Below are 24576 nucleotides of genomic sequence, written 5' to 3'. Positions count from 1 at the left end.
GTGATATGGGACGCCGGAGTTAGACACAGGTCTATGGGTTGTGCTAGAGCCCTAGCCTTGGCTCTGGGGTGGATCGAAGTACTGATCCTACGGTTGGGAAGTGAGCTAGCCTGTTATTTCATGATTTGTTAAGGACTAACCTTGGTTTTTAGAGGTTTAGGGAAGGACTTTACACACAGACCTTAAAGAAGCTACTGAAGCTAGGTCATTATGGTTGTGTTGCTTCAATAGAGATTACACAGCTTGTAGCCCTATTTGCTATTCACTTCATTCATGGTTGGGGTTGCTGCAAGCTTCCAAGTACTCAAGCAATGTTTGATTGGCTTGCTAAGCACCAGAGGTCCTGTGTGGCTTTCAGGTTAATTAAGCAAACCACGATTTTCTAGATAGTGAAATACATCACAGCTTCAAGATGTCTTCAATACTTTTGAGACCATTGCAGCCTTAAAAGTGTTGATTGGTGACTAACCTTAACACCATTTTTTATGTAAAAATGTTTCGTTTGAATTACTGGATTGTTTGAACCATTAGATAGTTTTTGACATGAAGTGGTGAACATTGGGTGCTGATTATTTTGACAAGTTTGTGTGACATGATATGGAGTCTCTATTGGTAGGGAAGGTTGAATGCTCAAATTATGTGTTCTCATTTTCTCCTTTCTATGTATTCACAGCTTTCATCCATCGTATAATGTATCACCTGGGTCCTACATGCCGGTTGTACGGTACCATCACGAAGAAAGCGGCAAAAGTCCCACAGTGCACTACATGAAATGGGGGCTCATTCCAAGTTTCACCAAAAAAAGTGAGCAACCGGATCATTTCCGCATGGTGGGAGCTCCTTACCATTCTGATTGTTTCAACTTGTTTTTTTTATTTGCCTTCTTGTCCATGACCAAAAACATCTACTCGCTAAATTTATACAATATTGCAAATTACCTCTTAAAGTAACCTCCATGCGTTTACAACTTTTTGTTATGATGGACAAGTTTGATAGGAGTAATCCTGTAGAGGTGCGTGGCATCTGTCAACAACACCAGTGTGATGGCAAGGACAGGAGCATGCAATGTGGCCCATCTAACAGCATATGAAGCACTGCTTGGGCAAGCCAGAAAACTCGATCTGTTGCAAGAAGTGAGAACCATCCAATTATGGAATTGCAAGCTAGCAGGGAAAGTTCTCCGGAGAGGCTATGAGCACTTGAAGAGCCTGGGCCCTGGAGTCCCGCTGCTTTGGTGACGGCCACTGCCGCCTTTCAGTGGAGACTCAAGAACCTGGCTGATGGAGGGCCGATCATTGGGAGAAGCTTGAGATATTCCTTGGGTAGGCCCGGGAAGCAGACTTGCTTCTGGCCTGACAGCTTCTTCATAAGCTGTGAGTATTTCAGGGTAATCCTTGAAATGCTCCTGTGGCATCCATTTAGTGTCCATGTGAGAAATTGTTGGAACTTCAAGAGGAATTTTTTGGTGATGTTCCTTTCTTTCTTCCTAACCATGTGGAAGATAATCCGTTCTGGTTGCAAAATCTCATCTTATTCATCCACTTTCGATGGTTCCTCCATAATAGGCTTCTGTAGAGGTGGTCTTGCATAGGGTTTAAAAAGGTTAACATGGAAGGCATTATGAATTCTCCAATGATCTGGAAGTTGCAACTTGTAACAAACATCACTAATCTTTTTGTTGACTTGAAAAGGTCCATAGTTTCTAGCGGCTAATTTAGGAACTTGGTGCTCTTTTTCTTTGGATTTCCTAAGTCCGGTTTTATCAAACTTTAACCAAACCTGATCTCCTTCCTCAAAAGTACGAGTGCTTCTATGCTTATCAGTTGCTTTCTTCTGTTTGGCTTGGACCTCTGTATTGCTCTGTTGAGCTGAGCAAAAGCTGTATCCATATCTCGCATAAATTTATCTGCGTGGAAAATTTCTTCTTTGGTCTAAGTACAGGTAACAAGAGTGGCTTGCCATAAATGATCTCAAATGGAGCTTTACCTGTAGAAGTATGTACCATGTGCAAGCATATTCTACCAATGGTAGGTACTTCTCCCATTGTACTTTGTCTTCATAGCAATAACACTTCAACATATCCAAGATGGTGAGATTTGCTATCTCACTCCGTCCATATGTCTCAGGATGATAAGAAGAAGAAAAAGTTAGCTTCATACCCATGTTATCAAAGAGAGCCCTCTAGAAAAGATTGGTACTTCTCGGATCTCTGTCTCCCATAATGGATTGTGGCAATCCATGATGCTTAAAGATTTGCTAGATGAACAACTTAGCCATATGCTCTGCCTTGATAGTTTTCTTCACTGTAATAAAATGGGCTTGCTTGTTGAACCTATCAATGATGGTCCATATCCCATCATTTCCATTGGCTGACTTTGGCAAGTCAAAAATGAAATCCATAGCAATACTTTCCCAAGGCTGGTTGGGAATTGGCAGTGTGGCTGCACAAGTTCAGCTGGTTTCCGTCGATCAAACTTTGACCCTTTGGCAGATCAAGCATTCCCTAATATACTGCTCAAGATCTCTTCTCATACTTGGCGTGAAATCCTTTTTCACACATAACTTGTCCTGCATTAATAGAATTTTATCCTTGATTGCATAAGAAGTCACTATTTCACCATTTTGCAATTTGTCCCATACGAGCTGAAAATTTTCATCAAAAGCATACATAACCCTCATAGCAATGAAATATGTATGATAGATTATGGAGACAACATGTATTTGGGGTCCTCTTGACAAGGCATCAACTGCCTTATTTTCTTTTTCAGGTGTGTGCATAATCTGAAAGTCAAATTGTGCCGAATAGTTGGCCCATCTAAGATGCTTTTCAGAGATCTTAGGCTGAGATAGAGAATACCTAAGGCTTTGATGGTTTGTTTTGATGATAAACTCACCACCCAAGAGGTAATGCTTCAAAATCTTCAAAGCATGGATGACGGTCATTAACTCCTTTTCACAGGTGGGAGCATTCTTTTCCGAATTTTGTAATCTTCTTCTTTTAGAAGCACCTGCATGTCCTCTCATCAATCCTAGGCATGGGAAACCTGTTCTTTATAGTAATCTTGTTGAGGGCTCTATAATCCACGCACATGCACCAAGACCCATCGTTCTTCTGGACTAACAATACTAGAGAGCAAAAGAGTGAAGAACTAGGCCTAATCAAACCCTTTTCTAGTAACTCATTTACCTACTTCATAATCTCCTTCTAGTGGGCTAGGCTTACACGGTAAGGCGGCCGGTTTGGAGGCGAACTCCCAGGATTGTGGTCGATCTGATGATCTTCTGGCCTCTGTGGTGGTAGTTCATATAGTAAAGAATCTACAAAACAATCTTCGTACCTCTTTAAGAAATCAATCCTCTCTGTATTCAAATTGGAGAGGGACTCTTTAGACGTAGACTCTTTATTTTTAGAGTCTTTTACAAAAAGCAAGTACGAGGAAACAAATGATTTCATTGCTTTGGAAACTTGTACATGGGATATTATGGGAATAGAGTTTCCTTCAACTCCCACATCAAAAGGTACATTCTTGCCTTTGAAAAGGAACCTAAACTTGCTTCGGTCCCGATCAATGGCTAGATCAACTCTCCTATGCCAAGGCATACCAAGTACAACATCACAATGGCTTAGATTTTCTATATCAAAATTCTCATGATCCACATACTCCCCTATCTCAATCCTAAGTGTCTTGAGGATTGGGGTGATTTGAGATTGCATCCCTTCAAAGGCACCACCTAACGTTTTCGGAGTGCCAAACCTCTCCTTAGGCAGTTTGAGGGCTTTAATGATTCGAGGATGGATCTAATGGTGAGTAGCACCAATATCAAAGTGGATAAGAACAGGTTGTGTAAACCGGCCTTGGTCTTCAGACAAAACCAAAGAGTGGTGCAAAAACAAACTTGCACACAAAACACTTCAACACCTTTGAGGACCAAGGAAAGGAAAACAAACAGGGGGAGCTAGAGTGCTCTTGCAAACAGTACACGAACACCGATTGGCCCCAAAACGCAGTGGCACCTCTTGCGGTATTTCTTTAATTGATTTTAAGAGAGATTTGATTACAATAAGGCTGGAAACTCAGCCGTCACAGTGGAACTCCTGAAGCTTGCAAAGACCTTGCATCATGGCTTCATATCCACTTGGCATCCACAAACAAGTCCAGCCATTGTTCACATCAAAAGACTCCCACACATGAGTCCTACATAGAGAAGCTTTCTCCCATGATCAGGGCTGCAACAACCATCCATAGCCTCTCACCCTATGAACATCATCACACCCTAACACATCCAATGCTCCTGCATCACAACGACTCCTCCAAACTGTTTCCCAAAAGAGAACGCGCATCACAGCAGAGCATACCATACAGTCAACACACCTGTACCAACCCTCTCGGCCTTCCAAGGGTACTATCCATCTCAATCATGGATTCCCAAACCCCTGTCCAATCAGCAGCAAGGCTGTACCAAACATGTGTCCATTCCTGTACCCTCTGCCTGCATGTGACCTTTCTTCTGGAGAAACCAAAAACACATGTTTCCTCGAGAAACCTATGACATGTTTCCACATGAAATCCTTAGGCCTGTTTTCTCCTTGAAACCTTTGTCCTGTTTCCATAGAGAACCATTCACAGCACCATTTAAAAACAGTGCCAACAACGGCATACATCTAGTGACCTGTTCCCTCATGAAACATCTGGAAACATAGAGATGCCCACAACTATAGGTCCCTCTGTTCCTTTCAAGCAGGAAGAAAACAATCTGCTCCATGAACATGCACCCATGTTAGCTTGCATCACTTCCAAGCCAAGAAACATATCCAAGTGACCTGTACTTGCAGCCGAAAATCCAAGCACATAGCTGAATTTGCAGCCAACCAAAAACAGCCCATAAAGAGTCCCTGGAATCCACTCTCCAAGCTGCCAAACCCCTCCTCCCAAAAGAGAGAGAGAGAGAGAGAGCGAGAGAGAGAGAGAGAGAGAGAGAGAGAGAGAGAGAGAGAGAGAGAGAGAAAGAAAAACGCATGGGCAAGGCTGCTGTCCAACCCGACGCTCCCTGCTGTCCAGCCCTGCCCGTCCTCAAAGAGAGAGAAAGAAAGAAAGAAAGATATATTAACGTCTGCAAAAGGCCAAAATTGGCCTATGAGACAAACAAGTAGTACAACGATGTTCCTCCAGTCATCAAGAGGAAAATGTGGAGTGAGAATAAAATGTACAAGTATGACAACACGACCATGGGGGACTCAATGGTGGTGTACAAACGAGGAGGTGTGGATGGAGTACTAGGGCTACTAATGCATCTCTATATGCTGAAGGGGTGATACAAGTATGATATGTTATCTACTCCTAACTCCATCCAGTCCCATAGTTTGGGTACAATATGTCATACATCCGATCTGAGGATGCCGTAAATGTCTAGAACATGCGTCCTAGATCAGAGCGAAAATGTGCTAGCTGCTCCTGGACCTCCTACTGGTGTCGAGACCGGATGGCCGCGATCTCTCTGTGGTGTAGCCGTGGTGTCTGGTAGCCGGCTAGTCTGGGTCGTCGCCTAGCTCGAATCTCCTCCGCTCGTTGAGATGTCACTCCCAATGTGTGTGGCTGGGCTACTGGTGCCAATCTCTGGAAGAAGTCAGTCAACTGGGACTGTCTTCCTCCGCTATGATGTGCGGGTGTCTGAAGTAAGATCTCCCTATGTCTCTGTAGTGCTAGTAGTAGTCTGCCTAGCTGTCATTGGTCCGATCTCTCCCAGATCTGTCTAAGTGATGTGGTCCCTCTAAAAACCTCAGGATAGCATGCCCTGATCTCCTGCAAAGCACCACACTGGCAAACAAAATGCTTCTCTGTCTCTACCCCCGTCTGGCATAATCTGCAAATGCGCTCTGCTCGAGGGATGCGTGCTGCTCTCCCAGTCTCCATCTCTAGTTGGTGTGATGAGACCCTTAGTCGCCCAATGGCTACTCTGGCTCCATGTGATAAGCGGACCTCCAAGTATCGTGGTCGTTGGAGAGAAAGCATGCTCAATCCAGCCCCGCCTCCTAGCAAGAGAGAGGTAGATATGGCAGTTCAGCCTGCTGGTCTGTTGCACGAAAGAAAGGGCCCTGTGTGTGCTGCTACCCGACTTGTAGCAAGAGAGGGAAACAGCATGTCTGAGTGTTGCAGCCCAGCCCGCCAGCCTGGTTCACTTCCCTAGTCACCAAAGAGAAAGGGAACAGCCTGTGTTGGTGCTGTTCAGCCTCACTTCCCTGCAGCCCACAAGTCGCCCGAGAGAGAGAGAGAGAGAGAGAGAGAGAGAGAGAGAGGGTAAAAGCTCCTGTGTGTGCAGCTTTAGCCGGCCCTTCCAATAGAGAAAAGCACACCACCAGCTTTCAGCCCTGCCCGCCAGAAAAAAGCACTTCCATAAGCTGCAGCCCACCGACTTCTTCATAAAAAGGATCTCCCCCAAAAATAGCTTATGGGCCACGATCCCTCCATAAAGGGTATTATTTTATTTTTAAAGGTTTTAAACCCCTTAAACCATTGTCCCCTTTTCCACATGGGGTAAATAAAAAGAACCTTGTTAAAACCTTGAGTCCTTTTTGACTTCCAAACCGATGCCATTCACCCCGTGCACACCTGCATATTGTCTAGAGAAAAACGCAGGGTCATGATAGGCTGATTGGCAACCCTGCCCCAAGCCATAAACAACTTTCTCTTCTCTAAAGGACTATCATCTAGTTGCAATGTAGTTGCAAGAGTTCTTTAGGGAGAGCGTTCACTTGAGGTGATTTTTGTGGCTGATTCTCCTTCTTTGGCTTAGTGGGGCACTGTCCAGCCACATGTATTCTTCACAGTTGAAGCATTTTCCTTTCTTGGTATACTTTGCTAATTGTTGATACGTTAGCTTCCTTCTGGATGGCAGAGGTGGTTTACCACCATTCTTGAACTTCTGCTCTTGTTGTTCATACTTCTTTTGTTTAAACACCTTGGCCGCCTTCTTTTGGGACTCTTCTTTGTAAGACTGCCCCATTATCCAAGGTATATGCAATCCTTCTGCTTCTATGGCTGTGTCTTGAGCTGCTTCCAAGGTGTCCGGTTTTGTCATCTTGACCGCCCGTGAAGCATTGGATGTAGGCTATGGATAAATTTCCTCATCTCCATATTTGAGGAAATTTCATTGAGAGATGTGAATTTGAGAGAGGTTGTTGGAAATTTATTGATATAAGTTTCAACATTCTCCCCTTGGTTCTGCTTCTATTCATCCCATTCCTGCTGCACATCAGCTTCAAAGGATGAAGGTAAAAAATTCTTATTGAACATCTCCTTGATGTCCTTCCATGTCTTTGGTTCTTTCTCTTCATGAACAATCTTGAGCCACCGATTCATGACAGCATCCTTCAAGTGCATTCTTGCCATCCTGATCTTGGACTTTTCTGAATAATCTTCACCACCAAAAGCAGCATTGAATTGCCTAATGAAAGAAACAACATTTTGAGAATCTCTCTTACCATAAAAGCATTAAACTTGACTCTCTTTTCTTTGGGCTTGAACTCCCGCTTGGCAGCTACCTAATACTACGCATGCTTATCAAACAACACTACTTGTGAAGTTACTTCATGAACCACTACTCCCGGCATAACAACCTTAGGCGAATCAACCACCATGGACATTTGTGGTTCTTTGGCTTTCTCCTTGTCCTTATGAGGATTTTCAAGACAAGATGAGGCAGCTTGTGTATGGTCGGACTTTGAGGTTACAGCTTGACTACCTCCTGTGATGATGGTGGGTGAAGTAAATTTCATAGTCTTTGACTTCTCTAAAGTAGAGACTCCTTTCATGCTGAGGTAGGCTTTCGTTGTTGCAACACCATCAATCGCAACAGTCCTCTAGTAGGAAAGTCTTCAAAGACTTTAGCTTCAGCTCTAGCTTTAGCTCTTCTCTCCATCAAAGCTTGAATCTTTGGATCTGCTTCGAGCTCTTTGTACCTTTGAATCTTTTCATAATCTGAAAAGACACCATCAAAGAATGACGAGAACCTCCAGATTGTTGATGAATACTCTTCTCTCCTTCTCCTAACATGGTGAATGCAATGTGGGCTGGCCAAAAATTCTGTCCCCTTGAGAAAGTTCTCACAAGAGAAGACTTAGTTGTAATACCATGTAACGCTAGGACACGTGAAAGTGACAAAATTGATGAACTACTTGTAACAAACCCACTTAATCAACAATCACAAATAATGAAAGAAAGTAGGATTTAGAGAAAAGAGAAACGAGACCTCATTGAGAGGGAAACATGCCCCTTTCCCTTTTGCAGAAATTTATTGAATCAAACCACGAGCATAAAGTGCCTGAACCTTTACAATAGGTGAGAAGTGCCTTTTTTTAAAATGAAAAGGAAGTGCTCCAATTTATAGGTTTGAGGCTTCGATGCTCTAGTGTAATGACAAGTGGCTAATTTAATTGACAAGTGTAAGGTGAAATGACAAGTGTAGGGACACTAGTCTCATTCTAGATACCACATGTCCCATTCTAGATGCCACATGTCTTAATTTAAGAGGCGATTCTTCCATAACCTTCTTTGCTAAAAATATCCCAACTCGTAAAGAATTTGACAAAGATGCTTTAGTAAGTCTTGATCCTTGCGAAAATCTGGGGATTTTGATGCGAATGAATTTTCATCTGAGTCTGCCAAAAATAGCCATTCTTCTAGATTCTAGGAGTTGCATGCTTTGGGTCCAAAAAGGCTTTGTTGTAAAGATTCACTTGTTCATGGTTTGTTCAAATGATTTGAGCATCTGGTTTCGCCTTCGGAATCACTCATCACTCATTTGGGCGTTTTGGTCAATTTAACCACCCAAGTGCTAAATCCAGTCATCTGGGCGTTTTGGTCAATTTGACCACCCAGAGTGCTAAATCCAGTCACCTGGGCATCAGGTTGATGACCACCCGCTTGAAAACTTTGGGCGTTCTGGCCAATGGCCACCGGTAAATAGAAATGAGCATTCTAGCTTAATTAGCTACTCAAAAGATATACAAATCACAATTCATGCTCCATAAGCTATCTAGTAATTACCAACTCACATATGGAATAGTTTTGAGCAAGACAAATGATCAATTTGAAGAACAAAATAGGAGGCTGGTTGCATCGTGCATATGTTAAAAAGAGGCAAACTAATTGGGAAGAGTATATGCCAATTTTAGACTCTAAAAAAAATATTGCAAAAAATTTAGCAATAGGCTTCAATCCGTTCATGATGATGTATGGGTACATAATTGGGAGTCTTGAGGGCTTAACCAACATTTGAGGTGGTCAATGTGAAGATGAGAGGCTTAGAGAATGCCGAAATGCATTAATTGAATAGTATTTTGTGAAAGGCCCAAAAGGTGGTCAAGCCTTAAGAGTAAATTATGTTGGGAATCAAGGTCTTCCATGTGTGTAAAGCCACTCCTATGAGTGAAAAAGTATTCATGTGTTTTGTGTGTGAACCACCTCTTAGAGGGGTATCATGTGTGAAAAGCCTTTCAGCATGGGATGATTTGCCCTCTTTCGTGTGTTTTGTGTGTGAACCACCTCTTCCATGTGTGTGAAGCCTTTTAGCATGGGATGATTTGCCCTCTTGGACCCACCTTGCATACAATGTTGGTGTTCCTTTTTTGACTATAGCTGAACTAACTTTTTTGAGGAGTCTTCATCACACCAAAAACTTTAAATTGTATATTTGAAAGAAAATGTTTTTTTTTGAATCAAGCTTATTGAATTTTTTTAAAATTGAAATCGATGTCTTTGTTGTTGGGTGTGGTGTCGTGGAACTGAACATGTGCTATATCACAAACAACTGCTCACTTCTGTCACCCTGTTTACTTGATGATGCGTAGTTGCCTTGCTGCAACTTATGTGTGTGCATGTAGGGTTAGCTCCACGGTTTAGATGGACTTGGTGCTTCAAGGTTTCCATTTCTGAAGTTCGTACTTTATGGTTGCACAATGGTCCCTCTTTTATGCAAAAGAATGCTCTCCATATCATTTGGTTTATGGCTGGTCGTAATGGCTTAATCAAGCTAATAATCAACCTTTTGAAATAGGACTGTCCCTTGACCCAAAGACGGAAGCCTAGGCTTTGGTATGAATGTAACCGGGGGAGTGTGGATTGTGGAAGAGTTATTAACTTAATTACAGGCAATTAATTCACAAATGAAAATGCCACAAAAATGCCTAGACCATCAATACCAAATCGAGGAATTTTATTATCAAAAGAGAGTATTTGTAGTACAAAAGCTTGTGAGTGATCTCTTAGAAAGAAACTTATATTAATGTCTACGGAAGGCCAAAATGATTCATGAGACCAAGATGTAGTACAAAGTCCATGAAGGTCTTAAGCCAAATATCTCATCCAACAAAGAAGACTCAAACCGAAAGAAAAATAAGTTAATAACACTAATCTAATCCTCTAGCAAGAGAGAGAGATTTGCAACAGAAGGCCTTAAACAGAGACAAATCACAAAGATGATCAGGAAAGCTGTTTTAGAAAAAGTGGAACAGCCATGTGTTACAGAGAATGAAAAAAGTAGTGTCACGAAGACATAGCTAGCCTCCTGGGCTCTAGGCCAGCGGTAGCACCCTCCTCTCCCAAAGTGGAGTTGTTGTGTGCAAATCTATCCACCCCCTTAGTGGATGACGATGGCATTCTAAATTCCGTACCCTCTCCCTCGCCAAAAAAAAAGGACCAAGTTAGGTTGACAAAGTTGCAAAGCTCATAGTGGGCCATTTATCATGCAAGGGTAGTACACTGATGGGTTGAAAGGGGCAGTTGAAACCTGATGACATATTCTATGGTAGTATGCAAAGAGAAGCTCTCTCCAATCGGCACCTTGGTCACAGTTCAGGTAGGATTTGTCTTCCGCCATTGCTGGTTTTTTCTTTTTTCAGCTTGCAGCTATTTCTTCCTTTTTATTGTTTTGTAATAATATACACGAGCAGTGAGTGAATTTGTGCTAGTCTTTTGGTGCTACCTCTGTTCTTTCTTGCACAAAATGTGTAATAGCCTTCATCTTACACGAGTTTTTCCCTTAGTAACATGTGAACATTTTTTTTGGTGTCGCAACATTGACATGCATTCTGAGTATTCGGGCCTGATGCATGCAACATGCGGAGGGAGTAAATGATTTCAGTGCTTACTGCACTGCTAGATGTCACATGCATCATTGCATAGTGGGATGGCAGATATTAGGTGGCCCAAATATGAACCTTGTAAAAGGAGGAGCAATGGGAATAGTGAGTTGGGTAGTTTCACATGGGTTCCAAGCAAGGAACGGCATGTACCACCTTGAGTACCTTGTTTAGAAGCCATTTGTGGAAGCTTGAAAGCTTTTAATGTGTGTATGAAAGCCTTTGAACATGCTATATTTTGAAAGGCTTCCTTACTATATCTTTTTGTGAAAGGCTTGCAGTTTAATGCTCGATCAGAGTCTGTTCATGAGAAGGCTTCTTTTCGTAGGCTTCTGCCTAAATGTCGCTGTCTTGCAACTGTTGAAGGGTATACTGCTTCCTTTTTGCTCTCATTTTATAAAGAATAGCCTTGCAAAGTTGGGAATGGACCTTAGGTTCAACTAGCTGTAGATGCAAGTGTTCTCCTCAGCTCTCCTGCTCATTTTGAATAAACTGCACAGGTTTTACGAGTGGAAGAAGGATGGAACAAGGAAGCAGCCATATTATATCCACTTTAAGGATGGCCGTCCTCTTGTGTTTGCTGCTTTATTCGACTTCTGGACAAATCCTGAAGGTATCAATGTAATGTTGATACTTTGTGACTTATTGGAGGATGTTTCTGCTAACCATCCTCTGAGCAAAAAATCGAGCCATGATGGTTTTTAAACATTTTATTTTGTCAATGTAATCCCAGGTGAAGCTCTTTATACTTTCACAATCTTAACGACTCGCTCTTCCAAGGCATTGGAGTGGCTTCATGGTGAGGAGATTGCTCCTGAGTATCTTTTAAGCATATAGTATTTCAAGTTACCGTGAGCTCTTTTTTCTTTTCAGAAAAGAGACTTCTATTAAGTAATATAAAATCATATACAGGGAGATCTCAAACCAAAAGGTAGGGAGATCTCAACCAATCGGGGGCACTATGCTGCCATAAAAGCCCTGTAGGAGTGGAGGAGAAGAAAATACCATGGTTCCACTCTCTCATAAATGCAGCTCTACAAGATCCCTGTATATGGGCCCATGTGGCCGAAAGAGTATGAATGATGTCACTCAATATACTGCAGACACACTGGGTGTCAGTGCACATACCTTGCACATTAGCAGGTCCTAGCCCACCTTAGTACGAGCCCAGTGAGTGCGAGTATCGCCCGCGGGCTGATCCTTGCCCACTCTGGTTGTTGACTATCATGCCTGAGGTTAACAGCATCCCACCCGCGTGCTGGTTGGCAGCCTCCCAACGTTTTACTGTCTGGTCGCCCTTCACCCACCACTTCCCATTTCGTGCCTGTCGTTTGGCATGGCCCGCTGATGTGGCACCTCGGGTTGGCTGCAAGTGGGGCATCACAGCTTCACACCACCTCCCCGCGCCGACGGATCGGGCCCCTCTCACCTAACCACGCCACTGCTTATTGCCCCCCACATACATGGCCGCACTTATCCTCGCATCTTATCGCCTATCCCCTTCTGCGCTTATCAAGCCAGCTCATCCCTTGTTGCTCGCCCCTCCACCTCCGTGCGCACCCCCACTTGCTTCGCCCTGACTGTTCACCTACGCCCGTTATCCAGAGGTGCCCCCCCCCCCCCCCTCTCTCCTCCCCCTCCCCCTCCTCCCCCTGGCGGGCAGGCCAAAATGTTTCTTGGCCTATCACCCCTCTACATCCCTTATCACCTCCTCCAACTGCCTGTTCCTATCACTTACACCTGTTTCCCTGTTTCCTTCTTATCTTCCACCATTCCCTCACTGCACAAGACAACTTTGTCATTACAACAGCCGAGCCCCAGCTTCCTTTCTGTAACTCCTCTATGGCAGAACTTGAGTTCACCACCAGCAGTCTTCTATCGCCATATGTGTTCCCTTGTATGTAGCTACTTCAGTAATGGCCATGGACAACATGGTGTGAATGCTCCTTTGTGGCATCTCGGGTGCTAGCCGATGGGCTGATGGCGGGCTCTCCAACTTATTCATCAACAGCCTCTCACTGGATGATCTAAAAGGATGACAGCCCCTGTATGTGGCTATTCACATGTTCACTCGGCACGAAGATTGCATCTGCAGCATTCCTGTTGTGGACATCATTGGCAAGGGTTAGACTTGCCCTTGGTGCATAGGTAGAAGATGGCTTGGTAACACGATTACTCAAGCATGACTCCACCTTCTCTTGCTCACGTAGTTGATGATGGCTTTACCCCCCCCCCCCCCCCCCCCCCCCCCCCCCCCCCCCTCTTGGATTGTGGTAGTTCATGGTTATACACATGTATCGGAGTTATGTGCTAGTTTTCATGTTTGTTCACCGGGACGGTGAACTCTTAATACCCAGGGCACCTATAGAAGGATAGGTTGCCCGTGGTATGCACATGTGAAATCACGACGTGTGTGAGTTATCCCACATAAGGGATTGTAATGCCTACAGGCTTTTTGTATAGAAGTAGATTTTCACAATGTTGAAGGCAATCGATAGAATTCAGTCTCTTGTTCATGGGCATTCAGCTTAGCTAGATGCTGCATTCCCCTTCCCTCTTTCTCTCCATCTACCTTCTCATGCTTCATTGTCTTCCCTTCCATCTACTTTTTCCTCTTTATCCCCATTTTCTTTCTCTCTCCCATCTACTTACAATCCTACTCTGTAAAGTTTCAGTTCTGTAAACACCCCTACTCAACCAAGAGAGCCATAAATCTCTCACCAACCCGTCCATCCTACTTGCAATCCTTCTCTGTAAAGTTTCAGTTCCGTAAACAACCCTACTCAACCAATAGAACCATCAATCTCTCACCAACCTGTCCATGTAGATCTCAATTCCAATGCAACAAATTCTTACTTCCGCATCCGTGGTGGTCAAAAAATGCCAAGTTTCTCATGCTTGGACAGACCCAGGGAGTTCCCACTCTTAGGCCTCACTGGGAGGCGTATGACATTACACCCCCGATTCAGGAGATTCTGGCAGAGACAAGAGGAGCCAGATTTCCTACTTCTTCTGGCTTCTTCTACACGGTGGCTTGCCCACCAACCAATGGAGATCCATTTTTGGCGTGGGTCCCTCTTGTCCTAGATGCCCAGCTCCATTCAAGACAGTGTATCATTGCTTATAGCAGATTGAGGTGTGATCCTATTTATAATACTTGGTGTGCTATTGCATGGAGGACTCAGCCTGGCCGCCCACGGCTTCTTTTTGAGGGAGTGATGCAGACCCTGTTATTCTTGTCCGTCCGCAGGGGCATAGCCCAGAGATGTTTGCTTCAGGATATCCCTCAGTTACGATACACACCACCTCCGCTGAGTATTGGATAGTTCATCTTCCGTTCTCATTCTCCTTGGCGATCTAACCACCAATGGAATAGTGTCTATATATCACGGTGAGGCATATCTGGAAGATCAGATGCTCAGAGCCTTCCGGGGTATTCAGGAGTGATGGAAACTCAGAGGCATATCTGGAAGATCAGATGCTCAGAGGCCTTCGGGGGTATTCAGGAGTGATGGAAACTTGAACCCTCCCCAGCAGGATTGCTAGAATTTAGCGGGCCTGTAGCTAAACTAAATGCCCATGAATAAGATGAAGAAATGAGACTGTTTTCTATAGATTGCCTTCAACTTTGGGAAAATCCCCTTTTATACAAAAATCCCATAGGCATTACAATCACTTCATGTGGGATATCTCACACACACACACCGTGATTTCACATGTGCATACTACGGGCAACCTATCCCTCTACACAGCAGCAGTGCTGGTGGTACGACTGATCAGTTGGCTGAAGAAGGGGTAGCACGGGCCAGAGGTCATTGCCTGCCCAACAAATGGGTGACAGGTAGAGAGGGCTGAAGAGTGCGACCACCTGAACCAGGGAAGGAAAGTGATGGGCTGGGATAAGAAGCTACAATCTAAGGCCTTTTACACATGTACCTGCCCATCCTGTGTGTGTCAGAAATGACGATGGGTGGGGAGTTGGCGGGCTTGGACAGGCAATATTGCCCATCCATCTACAAGTTTCATCGCCCATCATTTACATGTATGTAAAAGCCCTGAATGGTTGATAGGATTCCCTCTTGTAAATTTTGGGCTGTCTGAAAAGAAGTTAGCAAGTGAAGCACTAGGATTTGACCTGATAGATCATAGCACTCTCCATGTGTCTCAATATAAAGTAAGAATTTTTCTCAAGTTAGGATTTCAACAAGCGTGACAGTTGCAGTCATGGCATGGTGGATGCAGATAGGATGCCAGTCATACTAGGAAGCAAGGAAGCTGTTGATGATTGGTTGAATGATGATATTTCAATGCCATCTCTTCAGAGTGTTATGCAGCCTTATGAGTCCCAAGATATGGTAATAGTTCCTTAATGTGTTGTGTTGTTTGATTCTATGTTTTGGCACATAGATGTCTGTGAATTACTGTAATTATTTTACATCAGATAAAATAGAAGCAAAAGTCTTTTCCATGACTGATACATCATCAATTCCTGTCATTTCTTCAGGTTTGGTACCCTGTGAACCCTGCAATGGGCAAGACATCATTTGATGGACCCGAATGCATCAAACAGGCAAGCTATTCAAATGTTTTTCCAGCAGGTTTGTGTCGAATGGTGCCCTATGTGTCCCCTTGTCATCTGTAACCATGGTGTGAAGTGGCACAGGGATCAAGCTGGACCATGGTACATACTGATGATTTCAATTGAATGTTTGCATGATAGGAACTCAAAGGTATGGGAAATGGTGAATAAAACTTGGAAACAGATAAATGGCACACCAGTAAGGGAGGTACAAGCTAGGGAAAAGAAAGGAGTAGAGAAAGAGGCTTAAGGAAGGGATTTAAGAGGAAATGGAAGAAAGAGGGAAGGCAGAGAAAGGTTGATGAGAAGAGGAATAGAAAAATGTGATATTTGATTGCATCTTGTTCTTACTACCTCACCTGTGAGAGAGAGAGAGAGAGAGTTAGTTATACTAAACGTCTTCAAAAGAACTAATGGGTCTATGAGACCAAAAGTGATACAATAGTGTCCACGTAATCTCATCATGGTACAAAACAAAACAAAGACTTGAGCTATGGACTGGGAATGTCAAATCCGAGCCATGTGATACAAAATGGGATCATTCATCATACAGCCTATGGAGCTAGGCCCCCGGTAGAAGGAGGGGGCCATCAAGGATATCAAGCATGGGGGTAGCTTGTAGAAGGCTTTGTAGATCCGCTCGGTGTGGGAAGGTGGTTCTGTGCCTTGTAGCCTCTCCAAGATCGCGGGGCTGATTTTTGTTTTGCAGGCGAGGTCCAGGAAGTCTGGGATGTTGGGCTCGCTGTAGTGCCGTGGCTTGATCTAGAGTCACGCCAGAGTGGGGTCTGACAGGAGATTGGGCACTTGAGAATGTGTGGCTCGATGAGGTTGTGGATATGTCATCCATGGCTGGTGTGGCATTCTCTCGTAGTCGGAAGAACTGAATGATGATTGCCTGGGGCGGGGTCCACTGAAAAGCCTCCACTGGCCTCCAAGTCAGGGCAAGCGCTAAGCCAATCCAAAATCCACACGACTTGTCCTGGTTGATCTGTGCTCTGGATGCTCGGAAAAAGATCTCCATCACCTTGGTGAATCTCTGGAGATTCCCCTCATCTCTTGATAGGTATGCAACGAGTGGGGTCTGGCAGGAGGTTGGGCACTTGAGAATGTGTGGCTCAATGAGGCTGTGGATATGTCATCCATGGCTGGTGTGGCATCCTCTCGTAGTCGGAAGAACTGAGTGATGGTTGCTTGGGGCTGGGGTCCACTCGGGGTCTACTGAGAAGGCTCCACTGGCCTCCAGGTCAAGGCAGGTGCTAAGCCAACCCAAAATCCACACGACTTGTCCTAGTTGATCTGCACTCGGGATGCTTGGCAGAAGATATCCATCACCTCGGTGAATCTCTAGAGATTCCCCTCATCTCCTGATAGGTATGCTGTTGCGTCATTGGCAAACTTTGAATCGAGCAGCGCCTCCTGCGCGTGGTATGGGAAGATGCAACCCCTAGAGCCTTGTCTCTTGGGCGACGAGAAAACTGCTCATGGCCCTGGCTACAAACAAAAATAGATAAGGTGGCAGTGGACAGTCCTGTCGGACGGAGCAAGAAAGCGGAAATTTGTTGCCTCTGGCTCCTTGAATGAGAACTTGGCTGTAAGAAGCCAAATAGAGCCCAAAAACACCTCGGGCCTATGCCTCGAGAAATCCCATCTATGCCTCGAGAAATCCCATCTGGCACATCGTCCTCTCCAGAAATCTCCAATCCATGCTATCATAAGCTTTCTCAAAATTCAGAAGGAGAACTATAAGATCATGTTGCTTCAACCTAGCCGAAGTGGTCACCTCCCAAAAAGTGAGTATGTTGTCTAGTATGCTCTGATCCTGGATGAAGCCCATCTGTGTGCCATGAATCAAATCGGGGAGGAAAGGCTGCAGGTGCGGGCTGATGACTTTGGCTAGGATTTTGTAACCCTAGGAGGGTGATGGGCCTCCATTGTCTCCAATTTGTCACCACCCTTCTTGGGAATCAAATGAATCAATCCCTCTGACAGCCTCTCTGGCATGGAGCCCGTGGTCATAGTCTCATTGAAGGCAGCTTTGAAGCCGCCTTCCATGAGATCCCAATGCTGAAGAAATAAAGTAATCGGAGGCCCATCTTGTCCTTGGCATTTGCCCCTGGGGAGTGCTGTTAGAGCCTTCACAAGCTCCTCTGAAGTAAAGAGCGTTAACAAGAAAGTCCAGAGAGCGAGGGGAACCACATCTCGTGTGCCGCCAGACTCGCTCATGCACGTCCACCACTTGAGGATAGGGGGGCACCCGTGAGAAGAGAATGGAAGAAATCTGTGGCAATGGCTCTCATTTGGGGGGATCCACAACTATGGATCCATCCTGGCCTCGCAATGCGGATACCATCTCTCCGCCTGTGTGGGCTAGAAATCTCTAGTGACCCTGTCGCCTACCTGGGTCCAAAAGGAGGCTCTAGCATGGTATGTGTACTCCACCCTCCGCTCCTCGGTGGAACAACTAAGCTCTGTATGGGCTGCAGCCAATTGGGTCTCAATCCATGGGCTATCCTGGGTACTCCCTTGAAGCTGCTGCAAGGATGCTAGGCTTCGACGTATGCTCCTCTCTTGCTCTCGGAAGTTAGCTAGTGTGCTCTATGTGGCCTCTTGTAATAAACTGCTGATCTCTCCAAGGCCTGTGTCCAACCAGTGTGAAAATTCAGACTCCCCCAAATCTCCTCTACACTGTTGCAAATCTCAGAATTCTGAACGAGGCTATCTGGGATCTGAGTGCTTAAATGGTTGTCCGGGTCATCCAGTGATAGAGTGATGGGTGCATGATCGGAGAAAGTAGTGTCTGCCACAATATCAATCATGCCACCCCGTCCACAAACCCACTTATCCACATAAAACCGGTCTAGTCTAGAAAGATTGGGGCCTATACTTCTCCTGTCGACGGATAGCAAAAACCGTAGACTCCTGGGGCTGCGTTTGAACTCCGGTAAATGCCAAGGGTCCTGTCCCCTCACAGCTAGAATCTACTCCTCCCAGGCCGAGTACTCTGTGCTTGAAACTGAAACCACGGCACCTCCAAGTTGATCGTCTGTTGACTCTTAACGTGCTAAAATCACCACCCATGCACCAAAAATCCGCTTGTGGGAGGGACTGACAAACTGTACTTCAGAAAATGGCTCTAGTCTTCAAACCTCCAAGAGGACTCTATGGCAGCCGCTTTGTCATCCTCGTTGTCCCTTGCCTTTCTTTCTCAGAAGCAGGTCTACATCGTGCAAACAACAGCTTTCATAAGCTATGGCATGTCCTTCTTGATTTAGGACAGGGCCAATGCAACTTCTAGATGCATCACACTCCACACAGAAAGGTTTCTGTGAGTTTGGAATGACTAACACAAGCCCACTAATAATGACATCCTTGAGGCGAATGAAAGCATCTTCTCATCAACTGTTCATTCGAAGACTACCTTCTTCTTAGTGAGCTCATGCAATGGCGAAGCAATCCATGCCCTGTATTATGAGCATAAACCCAAAAAGCTTCGTACTTCATGTACGGAAGATAGTTCTGGCCAATTCCAACAGATATTTTGTACTTGTTCCATGAACGGGAGATATGTCCATGTTACTTTTTGCACATGCACACATGTTTTGCATGTTGGAAACTGTTTTCGCATGACATGTATTTTTGTGTTTGCCTGTTTGACGTGTTACTTACTGAGCGGGGACGCCTGCCAGAGTGAGTCGTGAAGTTTGTTCTGTATTCTGACGAGTTTTAGTGCATGTGAACAGGTGGTAAGTATATGGTACATGTTGTTTTTAATATTTTATTTTTAACCTTTTGTTTAATAAGGTTAAGTGTTCACATTCATTTAAAAGTGGGCACTCCCTTTGGGGCCAAGGTGGGGAGCCCCACTTAAGTGAGTGTCGGGGTGGGCATGGTCACCTACCCACACTGGTCACCCACATGCAAGCGTGGAAATCACTATAGTGTTAACATCACTTTAATTTTATTAAAAGAAAGACCTTCTCCTTCAGCGTGGACATCACCCGGCGAATCGCTTCTACCATCTTTTGGCGACCATCTCTTGTGCTCGTTCTCCAACCGGCGGCTGAGTACTCTCTCTGCTCTCAGGCGGCTGAAGCTTGCTGCGCATGCTCCTCTAGTAGGCTGTGCACACCATCCGCAGCAAGACTGCTGCGCATGCTGCCTTTCCCACTGAGCATGTTACCTCTCCCACACAGGCGCTTTACCTCTACAATAGGCGACTGCATTTAAGGCTGCTGGCTGCCCTATCCTCTGCACTACAGACTGCAGCCAAAGCACCTCCCCATGCTCCCCTGCAGGCGACTGGCTACTGTTCATGCTTTTCTACTGTCTATGCAACTGCTGGCTGCGCATGAACTTCTACAGGCGGCTGGCTGGCAGACAGCAGGCGGTTCTTAGCAGATGGCTGCACTTCTCCCAGGCAACTGCATCCCCACCACCTGCAGGCGGCTGTGCACTCCATCTCCAATAAGGCAGGAGGCTGTGTGCTCTAACTCCAGCAAGCTGCTCAGTCTCCCCACGTTGCAGCCAGGCCTCTCCTCCCTTGCAAGTGAGTACTCCTTCTCTCACAGCAGGCGGCTGTGATCTTTGCGGTGGTACTTGTCCTAGTGGCAACACTAAGTTTATCTACAAGGCGGCTGTGCCATCTCAACAAGATTGCACCTCTTCTCCACTGGCGACTACAAGAAGACTTCACATCTCCTGGGTGGCTACATCTTCTATACAAATACCACGGGTATTGGTTCTCTATCAGCCATCCACAAGTAAGTGAATTTCAGATTTAAGTAAAGTATTTTGTGTTTAAATCTGATAAGGGATTCCCGACTCCCTATACGGCCAACACCCGTTCAGTGCCGGGTTGTCCAAGCTCTATTGGAGAACCTCGGTCCAAAGGTGCTGAGATCGGGAGAGCCAGTTGTTAGTACGAGAGCGCCTGTTTGTGCGTGGTCTCGGAACACCAGTGAGGCGCTCTCCGCGGAGTCCAGTGAAAGCACAGGACCGTAGAGATTGGACCACGCTAGTGGTCATTCTGCTTCGAGCATCTACATCGAATTTCGACTTCGAGCCTGTTTTGTTTGGTACTGTTTTCATATGTACATGGACATCATCTGGTTCTTGGAACCCATGGAGCATTGTATTTGTTAAATACTCCCAATAAATATATCATATATTGAGGGGGGGTCGGCCCGTTCTGGCCCCAGTGCTGGTGTCCATCTTTCCATTTCATTTTCATTTCAATTTCAAGTTGAATTAAGTTGTCCATTTCAAATTTGTGGTTTTAAAGTTGTGCTATTAAGCGTGTGGGTGTCCAACGGAGTCTTCCCACTTGACGAGATCGGTTTCACCATGGATTGAAGTAGTAAAAAAGCAGAAGGATACACCAGTCAATAAAGTAGAGGTGATGAATGCTACATTGGAAGAGGATGCCAAGAGATGAGCACGTGCCTTACATGTACGCGTAGTTGGTTGGGAAGATAAGGGAAATCCCCAAGAGGATGCAAAAGCTCTTGCAACAAAAATTGGAGCCACTGATGTACCCATTACTGGAGCATGGCGAGTAGGTAGAGATGAAACCAGGGCGAAGATATTGATCATCATGTTTGGTGACTTGGAGAAGAAGAAGGCCTTCCTCGGCACAGATAGCACACCGGAAGGAACACATGCTGCGTGTGCTTGAGGCATGGAACGAGGGAAAATGGGCGGTATGAAGAGATGGGCGAATCATCATTACGGAGAGGAGGCCCGCCTGACGGTGCGCGGCCTAGGAGACCTTGCGATTCACGGTGTGGAATTGCAATGGAGCCCTTAGAACAGATGCAGGATACTTTGAGGATACTTTTAGACACAGTGATATTGCTATGTATACGGAGACCCATCAGTGAGGCTTGTTGACGTGAGGGGCTATAGATGGGAATCAATGTTCCGCTCTCAGCCACGCATAGTGGGAGGCACCAGAGGATCTGGAGGAGTGAGTGGCAATACTTTTCAGGGAGGAGCTTCGTGACAAAATACATGTGGTACATAGAGATGCAGATGTGAGGTACATGTGGGTCCGAATATGTAGAGAGGGGCTCTGTGAGCTATATGTGGCGGTATGCTATTGGGAGACTTTAATGCACGTATAGGCACAGAGCAGACAGAGTTGTATGATACTCGAGGCTATGTATCGAGAGATCACGGCAGAGGATGTAGGGTTGCAGAGATCAGCACAGGATGAGGGGGAGATTACAGATTATGGCAGCCATTTTCTCACACTCCGGAGTGCACGTGGGTTGGTCATATACAATGGCCTATCGAGATGGCAAGGATCAGATGCTCTCACACATTGGAACTCTAAAGGGGGAGCGAGCACAGTGGACTACTTGATGGGATCTCCTTCATTGATACCTGATGTGCGGGATGTTACAAGATTGAGTATTTTACCTTTTTATCTTACGCATTGTAATCATGTTTCAAACTTGTTTAGCATTCACTAATCATGTTTACCTAAATGCATGTGTAAGTTTGTACACGTGTGTGGATGCATGTTTGGTGTGTGTGTGTGCATGTTCGTATGCATGTGTTCTTTTCTTATCCTGTGTTGCAGGAGCAGCATCTTTTGGGACAGCACAGTCAACAGCGGGCCACGTGGCAGCTGACACGTGTGAAGGTACGGCTGGCTGCATAGGCTGTACTGCATGTGTGGTTGGCTGTTGCTCAGGAGCTGAAGCGGCTGCAGGCAGACACACAAGCTTAGCGCTGCCACGTCTGTAGCAGGGTAGTAGAGGCAAAGAGAAGCAAAGCTGTGCAAACAGGCACAAGGCGGGCAGTAGCAATGGCGGCTGGCTGAGGCGTTGGCGGCTAGCTGCCACGCAGGCAGGCGCATATAACATGGGCAGCAGCAGCGAAGCGCCGTACAGCACGCAAAGCGTGGGCGCCAGGCAGAAAAATGCAAAGGAAAGCAAACGCAAAGCGCCGGGCAGCGAAAAAAATAAAATAAAATCAACGTGGATTTCTTTTTTTTCGAAAACGCTCAAGCGCCATGTATTTTCTTTATTCTTCTTTTATTAAAAAAAAAAGAGAAGAGAAGAGCTTTTCGATAGTCTTTTTGAGAAAAGCTCTTCTAGTAGATTTTTCTAAGGGGAAAAAAGCTATGCCTTTTCCCCAAACTTGTATAAATAGGGGCCAAGGCCCTTGTATCACACAACACATCTTGGGTGAAAGCTTGAAGGAGATCTCCTCCCCGTGGATCAAGGGGGAATCTTCTCGGGAATTGTACAAGGGCTACGCCGACTTTGAGTTATAAATAAATACCTGCGGGGGCGCCACGCTTTGGGGCCAATTGGTCTTTTGTGCAGGAGCACTCTAGCTCCACTTAATTATTTTCTTCTTCTTCCAAATTTATTATTCCAGTCCAAATTTTCAGCCATACCCCGATTCTTCTTCTTCTTTTTCCCCACCTATCCATGGAAACCCTTTCAATACTTCTCATCCTAGTTACTTTGGCGGAGGCTCTGTCTTTCATTCCATGACGGGTGTACCCAACATAAGCATGACTGGGAGCTATGGTATGCAACCAGGTATGCATGGAGGTATGTATGGAGGTATGCCAGGAGGTATGTATGGAACTTATGGTGGCGGTGGTGGAAGTGCTTTTGGTATGCCTGGTATGGGAGGTGGTATGATGGGCATGGGATCTAATGGTGTGGGCAATTCTTTTCTCAAACCACATCCCTATGATAATCTTGTTCAAGGCGAGAAGCCAAAAGATTATAAAGAGGGTGGTGTTACAGTAAAGTTTGATACTTTTAGTGGTGCAAAGGATTGTTTGAAGGCTCTCACCTTCATTCAACAGTTTGATGCGGCATTTTCTGGTGGTAACTTCACAGAGACATCTAAGGTACGAAAGGTAGCTTCTTTCCTAAAGGGTAATGCTCTTCAATGGTGGTTGACACTTCTTCATCAGGGAATAGCACCTAGCACTTGGGTGGAGTTCAAGCAAATCTTCTTTTCTCTATGGTTGACACCAACTTTTGAGGTGGATGTTATGACAACTTGGCATCGATTAGATTCCAGAGATTGTAACAATATGGAAGAATATAACAAGAAATTTTGGGATGCTCTGCTACCGGTCACATCCTTTAGGCCCGTGTCACTAGTTGAGCAAATAGAGACTTATTGCTGTGGGTTACCCAAGGAGCTTTGAGATTATTGCATCAAAACAAAGGTCATTAATATGACTCAGATGATAGAAAATGCTCAGACTGGATATGCCATGCTTACTGGTCAGATGTCAGGATTCAAGGATGAACATCTATTCTCCAAGAAAGCATCAAAGGAGTCGAAAGAGACCAAAAACACTGAACCACGAGAGAAGGGGCAATCCAAGAAGAGAAAATTTCAGCCCTTACCTCAAAGGACAGATGAAGAAAGGAAAGAGCTTATAGCTAGCAACAAATGTTTCTCTTGTGGAGAAGCAGGGCATTGGTACTATACGTGTCCGAAGAGAGCACCTAAAAACGCAGATGATTCACAGGAAGAGCCTAAAGTAAAGAAACAGAAACCGTCTGCTGGACTAGTACCTGACTTGATAGGGAGGAAGCAAGGGGATGCATCCTCAGAGTTATGCAGAGCATGGGGAAGACTTCGAGATCAAGAGGTCTTGATCTTTTTCAATCCTGGGGCTTGTGCAAACTTCATCACCCCCGAGCTTATAGCAAAGTTGGGCATCAAACTAGAAGAGATGGGTGTGTTGCATGAGGCTACTTTGGCTTGTCCTGGACATTCAGTTGAGGTTACACCAATCTGGGAAACTGCATCTCAGTGTGCAGACTTACACAGACAGAGAGGATAATTTCTTCATTATGCCTTTGGAGGATTGTGA

At 45.2% G+C, this 24576-nt stretch overlaps 1 protein-coding gene across 1 annotated transcript in view; it reads left to right on the top strand.

Annotated features, from left to right (window-relative positions):
* Positions 1-24576, top strand: part of LOC147641975 (uncharacterized) — a 54137-nt gene that overhangs the window by 12359 nt on the left and 17202 nt on the right. Inside the window, exons 2-7 of the mRNA XM_086801647.1 lie at positions 674-830; positions 11419-11504; positions 11638-11750; positions 11871-11936; positions 15380-15492; positions 15642-15707. Coding sequence (XP_086657773.1) covers positions 674-830; positions 11419-11504; positions 11638-11750; positions 11871-11936; positions 15380-15492; positions 15642-15707 — 601 coding nt within the window. The remainder of the gene's footprint in view (positions 1-673; positions 831-11418; positions 11505-11637; positions 11751-11870; positions 11937-15379; positions 15493-15641; positions 15708-24576) is intronic.

Source organism: Cibotium barometz, chromosome 1 (assembly GCF_041138505.1).
Source record: "Cibotium barometz isolate CiBa-2024 chromosome 1, ASM4113850v1, whole genome shotgun sequence".
NCBI lineage: Eukaryota > Viridiplantae > Streptophyta > Polypodiopsida > Cyatheales > Cibotiaceae > Cibotium > Cibotium barometz.
This window is presented reverse-complemented; position numbering and strand designations above follow the sequence as displayed.